General features: G+C 40.4%; 2 protein-coding genes and 3 non-coding genes across 7 annotated transcripts; all 5 read left to right on the forward strand.

Moving 5' to 3' along the window:
- Positions 1–3401: 3401 nt before the first annotated feature.
- On the forward strand, positions 3402–7350 carry LOC102037414 (60S ribosomal protein L17-like). Of its 2 annotated transcripts, none has more exons than XM_031065645.1 (7): positions 3402–3607; positions 4006–4058; positions 4148–4188; positions 5309–5443; positions 5838–5936; positions 6569–6760; positions 7255–7350. In XM_031065645.1, the coding sequence occupies exons 2-7, from the start codon at positions 4019–4021 to the stop codon at positions 7300–7302; spliced, it is 555 nt and encodes a 184-aa protein (XP_030921505.1). In that variant the 5' UTR covers positions 3402–3607; positions 4006–4018; the 3' UTR covers positions 7303–7350. The 2 variants fall into 2 exon arrangements, with proteins under 2 accessions (XP_030921505.1, XP_030921507.1); XM_031065647.1 differs by lacking the exon at positions 3402–3607 and adding an exon at positions 3660–3731.
- LOC115949185 lies at positions 3839–3907 on the forward strand. Its single transcript, XR_004082785.1, has one exon. It is a non-coding gene; the product is annotated as a small nucleolar RNA SNORD58 (small nucleolar RNA).
- Positions 6280–6349, forward strand: LOC115949184. Its single transcript, XR_004082784.1, has one exon. It is a non-coding gene; the product is annotated as a small nucleolar RNA SNORD58 (small nucleolar RNA).
- On the forward strand, positions 6846–6917 carry LOC115949183. Its single transcript, XR_004082783.1, has one exon. It is a non-coding gene; the product is annotated as a small nucleolar RNA SNORD58 (small nucleolar RNA).
- Positions 7351–7657: 307 nt separating the features above from the next.
- Positions 7658–10645, forward strand: LOC115949182 (UPF0729 protein C18orf32-like). Of its 2 annotated transcripts, XM_031065648.1 has the most exons (4): positions 7681–7744; positions 8023–8067; positions 9383–9635; positions 10276–10645. In XM_031065648.1, the coding sequence occupies exons 1-4, from the start codon at positions 7737–7739 to the stop codon at positions 10348–10350; spliced, it is 381 nt and encodes a 126-aa protein (XP_030921508.1). In that variant the 5' UTR covers positions 7681–7736; the 3' UTR covers positions 10351–10645. The 2 variants fall into 2 exon arrangements, with proteins under 2 accessions (XP_030921509.1, XP_030921508.1); XM_031065649.1 differs by lacking the exon at positions 8023–8067 and having other exon boundaries at positions 7658–7744.
- Positions 10646–14436: the final 3791 nt, after the last annotated feature.

Consider the following 14436-nt stretch of genomic DNA (forward strand, 5'->3'; position numbering starts at 1 on the left):
CTTCTGATATGGACATTCTTGTGGTGAACTTTTTCAGACACTTTCTGTAAATAACTGATTGTTTTGTCTTCTTTTATGGAGGAGGAGAAAGTTGATGGACTGATGGTTTAACCAGTGTCATTGGAGAGGTGTCACTGTCACCCTCCAATCCGCTGTCACTTTTGGAAAACTATAAATGTTGGAGTCAGAGAATAAACTTCCTCTTTCTTCCTTCACCTTGAGAAGGTAGTGTGCTTGTGTTCTTTCGTGTCTTATAGTGACAGACCCCTACAGAGAGAAGCCTGCTGGAAGCTGACTGACAGGTGAACAGCACATGATCACCCCATAGAAGGACAATTAGAACATGTGTTGCTGACGTGGTAAAATGGGATAGGTCACATAGTGAGAATTACCATGTAAGGAAATACTGTGCACTGAAAGTGTATAAAACCAGCTTGTTTCTTTGAATAAACGATTCAGATTCCCTGCCGGTCTGAATCTGTGCCTCAGTCTCTCACACCTGCCCTGCCTGGCTGTGAGCCAACAGCATCCCTGCCAGCTGTGGCCATAACTACGCCAAAGGGGAAAGTGCTTGACAGCCAACAGAAGGCTGTTATTTGGTTTCTGTTTTTTCTGTTTGTTGTTGCTGTTGTTTGTTTGCCTTGTTATACATATACATTCTACTCAGGAACTGTTATTCATTTTCCCATATATTTGACTGAAAGCCCCGTAATTTAAAAGTTATAATAATTTGGAGGCAAGGGGGTTATATTTTCTATTCCAAGGGAGGTTCCTGCCTACCTTAGCAGACAGCTGTCTTTCAAACCAAGACAGGCTAGAACTGAGTTTTCTTTTTGGTTCCAGACCTGCCATGAAAACATAACCCTGGCCAGTCTAGGAGCTCACTTCTCACTCTGGACAGGAGGGATGGTGGTTGATTGTCACTTAGGATGACATTGGGCTTGGCAATTCCAGTAGGACTGATAAGGCCACTTGTTTATTTACAGCTAAAGCCACAAAAGGACTTAATATGAGACAACAATCCTTTATCTGTATACTCCCTGCTGCCTGCTGGGCTCTTCCAGGGCAGGTTAAGGGATGCAGTCCCCTTCTAGCCCCAGGAGCACATCCAGAGAAGAGATTTGAAGCAGACACATTGCGGGCTGCTTTGCAGAAAACCTGCAGCAGGCAGAGTGGAAACATCTTTGCCATAGAATAGTCTCTAGCCTTGTGGTTAAGGAGAAGCTTTGAAACCTCTCAAGGGAAGAAAATTGAAAATGGGTCTCCTGTGTCTTGGTAGTGTGCTGTGGCCACCATGCTGTTGGGTTAAGATCGGCACTGTCCCTTTTTACCATCAGGAGATGGTAGAAACCTTTACTGCCCTTGATGCCTTTTTCTCTGGTTCTAGAAATATGAGCCAGACACAGGGTGATAAAAAGGGGTTAGCTTTATATAAGAATCCTTAGGTGCACAATTCATCAGGTAAAAAATGCTGAAGATGCATACCCCGCATGATACATGTACAATTTTTATAGATTTTGCAAATTAGCATCTGAAAAGAGTCTCCAATTAGAAGCACACTCGGTGAAGTCATGCCCCCCAGCTCTAGCACCTTCTAAATCCTCCCCCCTCAGATGAGGACTAAACTGTTTATAAAAAAATATGTCTGAAGAGCTGCTCTCAACCTTGGTTTCTAATGAGAAATGAGATAGCATAGGGATCCTGGAATTAGTTTTGTCTTTCTGCCTAGGAAAATACTGAAGCTAAGTTACAATAATAGGCTACAGAGAGAGAAATATATGTGTAAAAAATACAGAGAATATAGAAAGAAAAAAAAGGCAAAACTCAAGACGGCACCACCCTTGTGATGAGCCCTTCACAGAAGGATGCTACAGGCAGAAGCTTCAAGAACACAAAGTAGAGGAACAGTTCAGGTCTGAACAGCGTTGGATGTTTGCATTCAATGCCTGCTAAAAGACTGAGATCTTCCTGGGCATGCACAGCACAGCCTGTGGAATTGAGATTCCAGTGGGATTAGGAGGTGGCTGCCTCCTACACAGTTTTCAGGAACATGATTTTGGACTTACATGCCTATATTTTCTGCTTAGGATACAAAAGTTCTTTTCTAGTCAGCTCATGCAAGCTAAATATCCAAAGTAACTGGTGCACTAGGGGAATAATCTGGGAAAATCTCAAGAAGGGCGAATGCTCAGCTGCCTCAATCCTCATCTCAGCACCAGATATGTGCTAGGCTGCCTCTGAGAGCAGTTTTTAACCTCCCAACAAAGCTGAAAACATGCATCTCATTTCCTGATACCATCAGCAGAAGCTCCCACCTTTATGCTTCCACCACTGCAAGCCCTCAGCAGCTGAGTGTAAACAGTTCCATGTGTTGGGGAAGCAGAATTAAGTAACAAAAAATGTGCCATTTGCTTTGGACTTAATTGATGAACACAATGACCAGGTAATAATTCCCACCATCTGTCAACTACTTATGTTTCACACCTCTATTCCAGCTTTCTGTGAATGTTTTGTTGTTTCTGTGATCTGCTGCTAACAAGAAGCTGCATATGAAGGTGCTTCCCATGAAAAGGCCCGTTTCCTCCACTGGCAGTACATGTAATTTGTAGAAAGCTTCCCCCTTGAAAGCAAAGACACATTTTAAGGCAGATAAATAAGAGAGCTGCACCCACAATTAGAGCTCTACAGTTTCCAGCCATGTAAATATTTGCCATAGTTCAAATATTTTCTTTTTTCCATCTGGGTGAAATTCTAGCTTCAGAGCTATGGGAGATTTTAGCCCTAAACAAGAGATTCAAAAATAGCCTCCTGCTCAAAGCATTTATACAGACAGTAAGGCATATTTCTAAACACAGAGTTAAACCCAGACTCTTGTGCCAGGGAGGTGCCTGGACTACTGGCTGCTTGGGAAGTAATTTCCCTTTTTCTTCCCACTCTGTCAATTTTTTCTTTATGAGCCTTTTGCTGGAGCTGGGTTCCACTTTCAGGAAACGTTGTGGTTTTATTGAACCACTGCTTTGTCAGATTTCCCAGGCAGTTCTAATTGCAAACGCTGCCTAAAATGGAAAAAAAAAAAACCCAAAACTTTTTACTTTAACAAGTAATTTAAATTTTTTTTTTAATGGTGCAATAAATACCAGTTTTGATTTATAAACATGAATCTCTTCGGTCTCGTCTCCTGGATATCTGTTAAACGATATTCTTCTCTATTCTCATCCTAAGCTGCCATCTAGCTGCAGCCCTTGGCCTTGCTCCTGAGTCTGGTTTCGGCTGAGTTCTAATCTGCAAATAACAGTGACCTTGAGCTGAGAGTGAACAGACTGTGTGAACCGCGCACAGACACGAGGACGCTGGCTGATGCGCACGCATGTTTTACTTCCACACCTCGGGCTCGTACATGGGCATATGCCGTCCTGACCGGTCCCTCACCCCTCCCGTCGCCGCGCCTTTACCGACGGTCTCTCCGACTATCTTTGCTCTGCGCGGCGCAGCGCGGCATCTCCGCATCGCTCCCTGGCCGAAATTTCGCCAGGATTCTCGCGAGAGCAGGCGGCTCTAGATGCTCCCGACGCCTCCTACATTTCCTCTTCCCTGCCGCTGTCTGGAGGTGAGGACTTATGGCCGTCAGTGAGCCGTCTAAATCTGTCTCCATCCTGCTCAGGGCGCCCTGGAGAGGCGATGAGGGGGCGAAGGCTTGAAGTCTCGGTCTGCCACAATATATTTGCCCCTTGGTATTTGCAGGGCTGGCGCGGGGGAGGACGGGTAGGGGTTGGAGATAGCGAGTTTGGGGGTAGCTGTTTGGTGTGAGGTGGAAGCAGGCCCTAGGGAGAGGCTATGGCAGTGGTGATGACTTTTTTAGGACACCTTTGGATTAAATTGTGACACGACAGTGTAATTCCTGAGCAGCTCCTGTAGTTAGTTATCGGCAGTAAGGTAAACAATCCAGGTTCTGCTTATCAGTGTTAGAAGCTTTATTATGGGGGGGTTTAATTGCTTTTTTTTCAGCTGAGATCCAAAAATGGTGCGCTACTCTCTGGATCCAGACAATCCCACGAAATGTGAGTTGTTTTCGTGAATATTCGAGTAGAACTTGACCAAAGTAATTGAGATTTTAAATCTAGAAGTTCATCTTTTTTTTCTCCTGCAGCATGCAAATCACGGGGATCCAACCTGCGAGTGCATTTCAAGGTAGGCAGTGTGTGCATAGTAAGAAATGCAATTTCATTTGGTTTTGGTTTGGTTTTGTTATATTTTATTGGGCATTTTTTTGGAGGAAGTGTCTCTTATTCTGTGTCATTACATGGGTTCTTAAGGGTGGTAGTGTAGGTTATGGCCTATGTTTGCTTTAGCTGCTTGTAATGGTTTTCATCCACAGGATCAAAAATAAGATAACATGTCCTAAAGAGTTTTTCCTCTAATACAGATAATAAAATACACTAGGAAAACAGTTACAGTGAATTTACCAGGAGGAATGGGGCTAGAGTGAGATGTGACATTTGTTTCATTTGTCTTACTCTGCCTTTCTGGTTGTTTGGAAGGAACATTGGATTCACCTGCTTATGCTGCTGCTCAAGAAGTATGGCAGGGGAGGCATGCAATGTTTGGCATGAGGGCATAGGTCCCTCTGGAAAAAGTTTAGGTGTGGCAGTAAATCCAGGACACGTTTGAATTAACCATGAAACCAAGCCTGAGCAGATGTTTTTCTGCTCCATAGTGGTACATAATTAATGTGAAAAGATATTTCAGTTGTCTTGATTTGCTTTTTTACTATGATCAGGTAGGATTATAGTTACTCTCTGACATGCATTTAATGTCTTAAGCACTAATACTTTACCTTTAATTTTTCTTTCTTTTCTCCCCTTTATAATTCACTTACAGAGATATTTAGATTGTTTCTATCTTGTGTTCTCATCACTTCCTCTGAGGTGCCATATCTGACATTTTAGTAGGAATTTATCCTTCAGGCTCCTGCTTCTTTGGATTAGTGACCAAGGAGGAGCTATGAAAAGTATAACTACTCAAATTTTTTTGTTGGTTGGAAAGATCTAGGCATTAGGTAAAAAACAGTCAAGATGTGTTAGAGCTGCAAATTCAGTAATGGCAGTCACACCAAGGGTTAGAAAAGTAGGTAGCAAAAAAAAAAAGTGTTCTTAATTATTAGGCGTGGAGCTTTTTTTTATGTGTGTGAGTGCTTCCTTTAAATTGAATTTGTAGCAAAAATAATAGGATCCAGGACAGAGGAGTGGTTTTGCTCACATTGTAACTTGTACAGATGTGTTAACAACTTCACTATACTCTATATTGCTAGAACACTCGAGAAACTGCCCAGGCCATCAAGGGCATGCACATCCGCAAGGCCACCAAGTACTTAAAGGACATCACCTTGAAGAAGCAATGTGTTCCCTTCCAGCGCTACAACGGGGGAGTTGGTAGATGCACCCAGGTGAGGTTCAAGATAAAAATGTGAGAAGGATGCTGTGTCTGGTTAAGAGGAAAAGATGAATTTGAGATAGTATGGAGAATAGTGTGTCACTGTTGATTATAACTTTGTATTAAAATATAGAATCATAGGATGTTTTGGGTTGGAAGGGACCTTGTAGATCATCTAATTCCAGCCCCCCTGCCATGGGCAGGGGCACCTTCCACTAGACCAGGTTGCTCAAGAGGGAGAAAAGAGCTGCTTTTAATTCCAGTATAGCATTGTATCTACTTGCAGTGTCAAGTAATTGATCAAATTTAATTGTTTTGTTATGCAATCTTTATAGAAGGGGATGCAATGGCAAGTTAATGGTGTATTGTACTGGGACAAAAATGGATTAATTGTTGTCTTCTTCCAGGCCAAGCAGTGGGGCTGGACGCAGGGACGCTGGCCCAAGAAGAGTGCAGAGTTCTTGCTGCACATGCTCAAAAATGCAGAGAGCAATGCTGAGCTCAAGGTAGGCTGTGTCAGTATTAGTGAATGCAAAGTGTTCATGTTGTGCTGTGTGTCAGCACTCCTGAACTGGGTGTCTCTGACATGGAAAGCCAGGTAATGCCTGCTTTGTCAATGAAACGGAATTGTATCAAGGTGTTGGTATACTCTTTGTTTGAATTAGGCTGTGTGTGTTTTTCAAGTTAAAATGGGAGTAATAGTTTTTCACAGGGAGATAGTTTGCATGTGATTATCAACTGTTTAAGTGCTGTTTAGGTCTCCTAAAAACTACAAAACAAAGCAAAACGTGAACTCTTGGTCAGTTTGTATCTTTGTAATATACTTAGTGCTTAATTTAGTAATTTTGATGGTAGTGGTGACTGTCTTAGGACACCTTTGGAGTAACTGTGAAATAATAATTGTCTCTTTCTGAGCCATTGGCATAATTTTAAATAAATTGTGATGTGTAGAGGGGAGGTCTCTGTTTTTCTGACTTTGGAGCTTGCTCAGTTCTGTGACACTGCAAAATTCAGGTGTTTTATTTGCCAGCAGTGGTATGTGTCTGGGGAGGGGGGGTGATTATTCAGAATTTTGCTGTGGAGACTATTTATTTGAAGATAAAAAACAAGTCACAAGTTTTATTCCTCCCCCTGCTAGGGTCTTGATGTGGATTCTCTGGTCATTGAGCACATCCAGGTCAACAAGGCTCCCAAAATGCGCCGACGCACCTACAGAGCACATGGTAGGATTAACCCCTACATGAGCTCCCCCTGCCACATCGAGATGATCCTCACTGAGAAGGAGCAGATTGTTCCCAAGCCAGAGGAGGAAGTTGCTCAAAAGAAAAAGGTAGAGCATCATACACTTAAGTCCTCATTAATGTCAGCAGCAGGAGAGCTGAGTGTTCATACTTGGCATTTTTCAGGCAGAAGGGTTGCTGTGATGACTATCTTAGAACACCTTTGGAGTATCTATGAAAAAACCTAATAAGTTCTTTCTGAGCAACCTCAATATTTATTGTGAACACCACATGGATAACTGCAGAAAATTATTTTCAGGGGTTTATATAGTACAGGGAGTTTGTTCTTCCCTTCCTCAGTCCGTGTGTGTGAAACTGGGATGTGCTGCAATAAAATTTAAATTGCAAGCCTGTTAGCAATGTAGTACTTGTATGGACACCTATGTGCGTACAAATACGATCAGTGAATCATTTTGTAAACATGTAAACAAATTTCTAACAGTTCTCAGTACCTTCAAAAGATAACTGTAAATTTATTTGTAACATGTTTTGAGAAGGTGTTTTCTCATTTTGCCATTTTCTCATTTCTGTGTTTGTTTTTCAGATATCCCAGAAGAAGCTGAAGAAGCAAAAGCTAATGGCCCGGGAGTAAATCTGCTCTGCCAGATGTACATAAATAAAATGAGAAAGTTTAGATTTATCCTGTGTGTTTCTCTGCTTTGGCTTCAGCAGGGTGCTGCTGTGGGACAGCCACAGGCAGTGAGCACAGTAGTCGGGATGCTTGTTGTTGCAACGCTGGGGATATTGTTGACTTACCGCTATTATTCATATATAAAGCGAGATAATTTGGAACACACGCAGGCATTCACTTTTCTTGCCCCACTTTCCTGGCCCGTTCGGGGTGCCTGATGGTGGCTGCGGCCGGAATGCGGTGGCTGGCGGCCACCGCCGGGCGCTAATGCGGCTCCTGGGGGCGGGGCGTCGGCCACATGACGCGAACGCCGCCTTCTCCTAGGGGCTGCCCTTCTATGGGCCCGGAGCGGCTCCGTTAACCGGGAGCGGACGATCCCCGAAATGTGATAGCCTATGTTAAGGTGGGGAGCTCTTAGGTTTCAACACGTGTTTGAGTGGAACTTCACCGATTGGGAAAAATATTTGTGCTCCCGGCTTTAATTCAGCGGGAGAGGGAAACGCCACCGCAGTGTTTTTGGTTGGTTTGTTTGTTTGTTTGTTTTGTTTGTTTGTTTGGGGTTTTTTTGTTTTTTTTGTTTTTTTTTTTTTTGTGCGTTTTTGGTTTTTTTCCTTGCTAACCAAGGAACAGAGAATCACCGAATCACAGAAGAAACTTGTAAACAGTATTTCACTCTATTAGAACAGGTGTTATACTTCCAGTGGCTTGCTTTTATATCTGGCAGAGGTACGATTTATTTTTTGGTCTGAAATCTTCACAGAAACTGGCTGCAGAGACATGTACAGTTGGCTCAGAAGGCCAGCCTGGGGTGTTCCCTCCAGCCACGTTCTTTAGCTGGTAGACGAATTCACAAGATATTGCTGTAAATTTTGTATCTAGGAAGTTCTGGCAGAGAAAGTATCTGAATTATCTTTTTGAATGGTTTTAAAGGATTAACTCATTTGTGTTCTTTTGACTGAAGATTTCTCTCTGACTTCATAAAGTAGATCCTGTAAAACTATATTTGAAGCAGCCAAAGCTACACTCTGAAGTAGTCAACTGAAAATTGATATTTTGTTCTTCCACAGGGCTAAAAATCTTTAGGATAGCTCAAAAAAAGTTAAACTGATCCCAGATGAAGTGTGCACATCTGTCTTCATTCTCCATCTTGGAAAGCTTTTGTTTTGCTTCTTAATGTGAGAATTCAGATAGCAGCCTAGAAAGGTGGAATGTAAAGGGCAAAGTTACTGCTGTGCAGCAGTGTATATATTGCTCAGCAGTGATATATATAATATAATACAATATATATTGCTCATCAGCACTGAGAGGGACAGCTCTAATCCTACTTAACTGCTTCCTCTCCCAGCTGAACTTTTCTGCTCCTGTGCTTTGGTTTTCCCCTTTTTTTCATCGCAGACTTCAGGCTCCTGTTTTTGAAGAGTTCCTCCTGGTTTGGGGAGAGAGGGAAGGATTAATTTTCTAATCGTTTGGCCAGTTGTATGGGATTGGTGTGGGATGAAGTGATTCCTCTTGCACAGGAGGAAGTAACCCATATTTTGCTTCTCTCAAATCTTGACTGAGATTGTCTTCCCCTCCCACTGACTTGCCCTTCAGTGATAGCCAGCCATTGGGTAGATTGGAGTCCTGCTGTCTAATTTCACCTTAAATAAAAAGGGAATATGAAAAGCAAACCTTTTGGACCCACTGTTATAATATAGTAAGAACTGGGCTAATATCTGCAGCTTGCTGCTTAAACTGTTTTTGTGTGGTTTAAGCAAAAACCTTTATTTTCTGAATTTGTTTTTCAGAGTTGCAACTGTAGAACTGGTGAATTAATAGCAAGCTCTTTTTTTGTTAAAATATCAAGAATGTTTTCCTTGTTGAGAACTTTATAAAATTGAAGCACACAGCATTTTTGAAACATTAACAGCTAGTCTATAATTTAAGAATCTTTTATGTTTGAATATCAACTAAAATCTTTCTTCATTATTTAAAGACACTTTTTTTAGCTCATGGCATACAAACAGTCATCCTAAGTTATTTTGGTTTTTTTCCTCACCAGCTTTGTCACAGAACAAGAGGAAGCTATGGTGTGCATTCCTTGCATTGTCATTCCAGTCCTCCTCTGGGTCTACAAGAAATTCCTGGAACCCTATATCTATCCCATTATCGCACCTTTAATTAAGCATGTGTGGCCCAAGAAAGCTGTGCAAGAAACAATAGCCACAAAACAAGGTCAAGGAGGCAGCAGTGGAAATCCACAGGCACCTTCAGCCACGAAAAGAGATCAGGAAGATGGATCTGGAATTTATAAAGTAAGATTAATGCATTTAGCTAACCAGGGAAACTGCAGATAAAGTACCCAGCCATAGTTAAGCGGGAGCACAGCAAAAGAGTAAATCGTTGCATGTTTTTAGACATTTTTGTGGCTATTTTCTTATGAAAGGGAGTTGCTGGTACTGAGCCAACTAGAAATATTTACTTCAAGACAGCTTCTGGTAGGTCTTGGAAAGATAGGAATTGCACCTGTTTTCTGAAACAGCTTAGTTAATTTTTTTTAATGACTGGCTATTCTTTCAGAGAATAAAAAAGTTGAATAATTGGTACATTACACCAGATACATGAAGCAGAATTTAAAAAACCCCAAAATACACTCTTTAGCCACCTCTGCCTCTTGTAATGGAGGAAAACGTTTAGTGCATATACATTGTACATTTATTATTTATCTCTTCTATCAAAATGCAAAGATTTATATATCTTGACTATGCCCTTGTTCCCCTCCCGAAGTAATAACTATTTGTAAAGCTAAAGGGACACCATCACTTTGGTTTTTGCTGCAGATTTCATAGATCACTGGCCCTGCTTCTAAAAGTCATTTTCATCACCAGCTGTTACTGTTCTGGGTATGAAGTCCTTTTATAACATCCCATTTATCATGCTGTCTTTTATTTGCAGTTTGAAAGCAATGGTGTTGCAATTGGAATTGCCACAAAGAGGTACACAAAAGTTTGTGACAAGAAAATGGATTAAAAGAATTCAATCCTAAGGATTTTATTCCCTTGTGTCCAATATGAACTGGTGGTATTTCTCCTCTCATGCTGAGACTTTTCTTCTTTGTGTGTTTTAGCTGAATAAAACCCCTTATCACTTACAGGAGAGAGTTTCTTTTGCCACAAAAACGGCGGCTAGCACATTAATTTAAAATGTTTGAAAAATCAAATTCTTCTATTTTCCTCACTGGAACTGCTTTTCATCTATCATCTATTTGATGTGATTGGAGTTTATGTTTAATAACTTATGAATAAATCTAGCTTTGAAAGGTAAATGTATCTTAGCATCTTAATTTAATTAACTGCTAGTGTAATCTTTCAGGTTTTCACCTTAAAAGCTATGGCAGTTCTTGACCTTGCTTAAGAATTATGGATTGCATTGTGGTGACAGAAGTGTCACATTTAAATTATGAAGAGTTTAGATTTTTCATGTCAAATCTGAGGATGAGCTAAAGGAGTTACACTATATGTAAAATTAACTTACTAAAAGCAGAAAGTCTTGATAGCATACTTCCATTAATAATTTTCCTGGAAATATTGTGCCTTTCTTTCCTGAAGCAAAGCAGCAGAGGCATGATGCAAGAGAATTGTTGCTTTATATTGTGTTGCAGTGGTTTAGAATGTTGCAGACCTGTCTTTCAAAAAAAACCCCACCCTCCAACTAAAATCTCTTTAACGTGCTTGAGGAATTTGAATTATAATAAACCAGGATTTTATTTAAAAATAAGTTGCTTCATAAAATTGTTCTTAGGCTTCTGAGCTATAAATATATAAAGTGGTAACAAAGTTTTTGAAAACCTGGAGACAGGCCCCAGGCAGAAGGAGACCATAAAACTACTGACTTCATAATAAAGACCAGCTTTGCCTCCTCCTGAGAAGATGCATTCTGCTACTGACCTGCATTCCAATTCTGAAACGTTTTAGATGTCCCTGTGTTTAGTAAGGAATAAAAATTAATTCCTGCTTTGTCCTCTCTGCCAAAACAGAATGCTCTTTAAAAGATTCAAAACCAAAACCATTTCAGCAGTTTTGGATTGTTATTTAAGATTTATTTTCCCTAAAATCCTACCTAAGATATGTCTTAAAAGGCTATGCCATTTTCCCATTGTTTTTGATCTCTGTATCATTGGATATTTTGCCCACATTGTTGCAACAAATTGTACCTTTATCAATGAGAATGTCACCTGGTAAAAAGTAGGTGTAATCTTTGCTGGGGTGGATTGGGTTTTCTAAACCAATCAACCCCCATCTCACCCTAAACAATAAGTTCCTCTGCTACCACTACTCTCACAGTTCATGCTCTAAATCTGAAAGCTGGGAACTTTCTAAGGACAGAGAGCAAGAGAGCTGCCTTATCGTTCTTCTTTACTTTTCTATTCTTAGCTTAGCAGCTTCTGGAAACCTTCCTTTCTTTTTCTTTTTAGTATAGTTATAGTATGTGTATATATCTTAAAATAATAAATCAAGCCTTCTAAATATGGAGTCAGATCTACGTCTCTTCCCTCATCCTGAAAACCCTTGTGACCACTGTCACAGTGAGGTTGTTTGAAATTATATAACTGTCCTAATTAATTTTTCTAATTAATTTTTCTAATTAACTTTTAAATTAATTGTTTTAATCACAATCAGTGTATTAGTCTTCAGCAGTGTAATTTTCCACTTTAGCCAGCACGTAGCTAAGCTTTTCCCACAGAGTGCTAGAGTGTGGTTATTAGATTACTGAAACTTTAGGTTTTGCTAAACTAACCCTGACAAGCTTCAATGAACAAAGCCTGGGGGAGCTAAAGTCTGAACACCTGGAATCCAGAATATATAGCCCTCCAAGGATATGTTGAAGTAACCAGAAGATAAAGAAGAGACTAACAAAGACAATTCATTATTTGCTGGAGGCTCCCTGTCTGGGAAAAAGATAATAAAAAGAGCGAAAAATGTGGACTAATTAGCACGAGAAGTGAGAAATCAAAAACCAATAAAAGACAGAATACTAATTAATGAAGAAAATTATGTAATTTAGAACCACTGAACATTAATTTCTTTGTTTGCTAAAAATGTATAAATAAATGAAAAGTTTTGAAAGTCGTGTGCATGTAGGTGGAGCCATCCCTATGCACTCTGGCCAGAATAAAGTAATGCCTACTCCCTAATACTAAAAAAAAAAATGTTAGAGAGTTTAATTTATCCCAATGTTTTTGGTGACCCAGACCGGACAACTGCTTCTGACATGCCACGGATTCGTGGGATTGAGAGAGGCTTTAGCATGCACCAAAGGTTTTTCAGTGAGTTCCTCTGATCTCCTGATCTAGTGAGTTCAGGGCAAGGCCCCATGGCTTTTATTATAGCATTACTGAAGGCATAAAAGGTATACCTAACCATAAGCTGCAGCTGAAAATCGCTGCAGAAATGGAGCTCTATAATACAATTGGGTTATAAAAGTGGTGATACAACCGTAAAAAAGGAGTGCGATATTTGGGTTATAAAAAGGAATCACTAGTGATGATATAATTGGCTATTTTCTATTAAATATAATTGTAAAACTGTGAGTGTCAAAGGGTGTGGGTTTGAGTCCTACTGTCTAGTTGGAAAACTATATGAACAAGAATCAGAAGGTACACACATGGGTTCAAGTCCTACTTGCCTTCGCATTAGTCGGACACAGTGCTGCATGCACATGAGCCACCTTGTAGAGAGGTTTGCCAGGTGTTCTGCACCTATTAAAACCCTATGATAAGCATTAATGCCTGAAATGTAAATTATTTTGTAAATGTGTGTTACAGTATTATTGAGCCTGCCTGACTTGGGGATGCCGGTAGTGTATATATATTTTAAAAAAAAATTCATTCGCTGTAAGAGTGTTAAATGCAAGTGTTTGTTTATTGTGTAAGTTTTAAAGTATTTGATGTGTATTAAATGTTTGTTTATTGTGAATGTTAGAACATAAATTGTCAAAGCATCTCCTAAGCTAGGCTTGTGTGTTTAGAGTGCTCTCAAATGTTGGCACAGCAAGAGTTACTGCTTTAGTGTTAATTATTGAGAGTGTGTTTAATCTTCAGTTATTTTTTAGTAAATGCAAGGTCTGGATTTGCATTAATTGTGGCTCTGACACTAAAGTGGTTGTCAGGGAATTAGAGATTTGGTATCATAATGGGATTAGGCTTGTCTTCACAAACCCGGGAAGGGGGAATACCAAGATGTTCACCTTAAAGTTGTATTTTACAACAATGAAAAAAGTTTTAAGGCAGCCCTTTAACTTGGAAACAGTTAATAGAATGCTGTAATTGTTGGTGGCCAGAGTATCCATTAGATGATCAAGAGAAGTGGCCTGTTAATGGTAGTGTGGATTATTATATGGTTTTACAGTTAATGTAATATTGCCAGAGAAAAGAGAGGTGGAACAAAGTGCCTTATGTAGATCTGTTCTTTGAATTGAGAAACAGTCAAGATTTGAAAAGGATGTGTGGTTTGATACCAAGGGAACTGACTGATTCTATGGTGTTAGTTTTGGAGAAGTACAATAGGCAGAAATCTCCTGAACATGGTTGTCATGTAATACTGGGAAGTGATGTATGAAGCATGGTTGTGCAGGGGAAGAAATTGAACTGTTGGTAGGCCTTGGAAGGAGGTAGAGAGGAGCTGAGGCTGCAGCTGAGGAGGTTCCTCCAGCTACAGGTGAAGGAAGCACAAGTGGTCAAGCTGACAGAGGAGTGGAAGAAAGGATTTAGGGTTTGGAAAACAATGAAGGGTTTAGTCAGGTGGCAGGGAGAACACATGAAGGAGGAAAGAGAAGGAATGAGGAAAAGGCGGTGATCCAAGCCCCTCTCCAGCAGGCAATGGGGACAGAAGGACTGATTACAGTTAAGGTACCTTTCTCAATGACAGATTTAAGATCTTGAAAATAATTGGCAGGAACATTTGGGGAAGATCCTGAGAAGGTGGCTAAAATCTTTGAAACCATCATCAAGACTCAGGATCCGGATGGGAACGTCATACAGGTAGTTTTAGGTACACTGCTAACTCCGGGTGAAAGAATTATAGTAATAATAAAAGCAAGGGAAGAGGTTGAGAGAAT

Source organism: Geospiza fortis, unplaced genomic scaffold (genome assembly GCF_000277835.1).
Source record: "Geospiza fortis unplaced genomic scaffold, GeoFor_1.0 scaffold798, whole genome shotgun sequence".
Taxonomy (NCBI): Eukaryota; Metazoa; Chordata; class Aves; order Passeriformes; family Thraupidae; genus Geospiza; species Geospiza fortis.